The 3,039-nt window shown below is 47.2% G+C and overlaps 1 protein-coding gene across 1 annotated transcript; it reads left to right on the top strand.

Moving 5' to 3' along the window:
• The first annotated feature begins 988 nt into the window (after positions 1-988).
• Positions 989-2,782, top strand: LOC115710916 (uncharacterized). The gene is made up of 3 exons (XM_030639268.2): positions 989-1,057; positions 1,146-1,558; positions 1,678-2,782. Exons 1-3 carry the CDS (start codon positions 989-991, stop codon positions 2,780-2,782), a joined length of 1,587 nt encoding a protein of 528 aa, XP_030495128.2.
• The last annotated feature ends 257 nt before the right edge of the window (positions 2,783-3,039 follow it).

Genomic DNA, 3,039 nt, shown 5'->3' with positions numbered 1-3,039 from the left:
CTCCTCCGGATGCTCAAAACCCAAAAGGTGAAGAAGTGGCCTCACGAGTAAATGTGGGTTCTGAGGAACGAGACGAGGCAAACGATGAGGTATACAAAGAAAACTTCGAAGGGTACGACACCTACTATGAAGGTAGCTATACGAAACTGCTGGTCTTAAGGCAAAAGGTGGCTGATCATGAAGTCAAACTTGCTGCTCAAAAAGAACAGAATAAAAGGATGGAAGAGGTAATGGTTGTCATGCGAAAAGCCATGGATACAGCGGGGATACATATACACCCCAAGGACATCCCAGCAGGACTAGAGGAAACACCAAAAGAGTCCTCATCAAGTACTCAGAAGCCCAAGACCAGGGAACCAAGCCTTATACGATACCCTTTCGAGGAAAACCTTGAGAAAAATCCAACTTCGATCCCAAGGAGAAAGAAGAAGGCCCAGGATCTGCAAAAAGTTCAATCAAATTTCCCGAAAGGGAAAGGTCCGCAGAGGGGCAAGCTCCCTCGAGCGAGTCTTGGCCCTCAGAATCGAGAGGACTGAACGAGCATATACGTGCACCAAGAGCCTGGGGAGAGGGGGGGAAATTGAAGATACCCTCCAGCTGACCTAAGACGGAAAATCAATGAAAAGCCTGGTGACTTAAGAAACCATCTTGTTAAAAAGAAATACGCGTTGCCAATCTCCAGAGGCACGTTGAATGAGGGAATCCTGGCTGAGTTGGCAACACTACGCAAAGACATTGCCAGGGTCTCCCAGAGACAAAAAGGGGATGACTCAGACTCTAATTGCGCGAACCGGGAACCATGCACTCAGCACATATTGGATGAAGAGCTCTCCAAGAACTTTAAGATGCCCGAAATGGCGACTTACACCGGAGATTCAGACCCCAGTGATCATCTGTTTCCGTTTACCTGAGTGATGACTGTCATGAGGGTCAGCAATGACACAAAGTGTTTATGCTTTCCACTAACGCTGAGCGGCTCTGCTGAGGAATGGTTCAAGAAGTTGGAACCATGATCAGTGGACTGCTAGAGCAAGCTACAAGTCAGTTTTTGGAGACAGTTTGTCGCGGCCTTGACTAATATAAAACAATTGCCTTCCGAAACTCTAAAGAACTTTATAAAACAATTGCCTTCTGAAACTCTAAAGAACTTTATAAAAAGATTCAAAGAAGAGGCTTCAAAGACCATGAAGGTAGACGACGGACTACAACTGGCCCTTCACAAGGCTGGGATCCGCACGGGGACTCCTTTCTGGAATGAACTACAACAAGAGGGAGCAGCTAATCTCCAAGATTTCCAAAAAAGGGTCCAAAAGTACAACAACTTGGAAGAAGCCCAAATAGTGGCTTACGGAGGATACTACCTGACCGGAGTATCAGGATATGCACCTAGAGCACAGCTTTCGGGAGCCCTGCCTCCGACCACTCCTGAAATGAGCAGAATACAATTCTCCGCTACCCCAGGATATAATCAAAGCCTCTCCCTGAGTCCTGCATCATCACACTTTGGGGCACCCATGGGCAATCCCTCGGGGATGAGTGTCCAAACCCTGTCCCAAAGGTCCTCGAAGGGCAGCACCCGAACTGAGGATAAGCGGCACCGGAGGGGGTATATACCCCTCAATACACTCAATACACGGAGCTTACAGATACACAGGAGCGTGTATACTTTGCCACCAGGCAGAATATGCATTATCGGAAGCCTCCTCCCCTGTATAGAGATAGCTCCCGGAGGGATCCCAGCAAAAGGTGTGAATATCACAACGACATTGGCCACAACACCAATGAGTGCAAGAACCTGAAAGACGAAATCGAGAACCTAATTCGATTAGGTCATTTGTATGAATGGATCAAGAACAGATTACCCCATCTAACCCCAGCTCCAGCAGGAGGCCCTTTACCTCAAGGAGGACATGGGGGTGTGCCCGGAGAACAAGTAGCCGGTGTACCCCCCGGAGGAGCACTCCCTCCACAGGTGCCCGAATTACCACCACGGCCAAATGGGAGAGTGGCCATGATCTCCAGTGGGCCTCATATCGGAGGAACCACTAGAAACGAACTAAAGCATTACGCTGGGGCCATAAAAGACAATGAAGTATGGGAAATCACTCAACTCCCAGCACAAAGACCCCGACTCATGGACCAACCTATCACTTTCACAGAAGATGATGCAAAATCAGTGCGTTTCCCTCACCATGATCCTCTGATTATAGAGACTCCCATCGCCAATAAGGTCGTGACAAGGATACTGGTAGATAACGGGAGCTCCATGAATCTATTGTTCAAAGAAGCCTTCATGGCAATAGGGCTCACGGACAGGGATTTGTCACCCAGCGGCTCCCAACTCACAGGATTTAACGAAACAATGCTTATCCCAATGGGGAAAGTGCGGCTTCCTATCACCCTATGCCCAGACACCCCACAAAGCACTTTCAAATACTACACCTTTGTTGTGGTAGATTGCCCAACAGTGTACAATGCCATCCTTGGCCGACCGACCTTAGTAGATTTTGGAGCGATTACCTCCATCCTGCACCTATGCCTCAATTTCTCTACCCGAGAAGCTGGAGTGGGAACATTGAGGGAAAACCAAGGAGAGGCGAGACAATGCTACAACGTCGCAATGCACCTGTCAGTATTAGTAGTTTACAGGGGTGAAGAGCCAAGATTCATGGAGCAAGACGAGTTGGATCCCCGCATAGGATCCGAAACAACTGTAGAACCTATGGAGGACACCGAGGAAGTAGTGTGTGTGACCTCGACTCCACTTAGGTTATCCGTCTAGGAAAGAACCTAGAGCTAGAGGAAAGAAGCAAGATCATTGAAACATTAAAGACAGCACCAGATTTTTTCCCGTGGTGCCAAGGGGATATGACCGGCATAAGTGTTGGGTTTTATGCCCTAAATAAAACTCATTTCAATATAATCAGATTTACTTATTAATATAGATCAGAAATAACATATAATGTTGCATGGTTCACATGATTTATTTCATGATTATATGTACATAATGTATAAATTCATCTGAAACCCTTTTCACAT

Source organism: Cannabis sativa, chromosome 3, assembly GCF_029168945.1.
Source record: "Cannabis sativa cultivar Pink pepper isolate KNU-18-1 chromosome 3, ASM2916894v1, whole genome shotgun sequence".
NCBI lineage: Eukaryota > Viridiplantae > Streptophyta > Magnoliopsida > Rosales > Cannabaceae > Cannabis > Cannabis sativa.
This window is presented reverse-complemented; position numbering and strand designations above follow the sequence as displayed.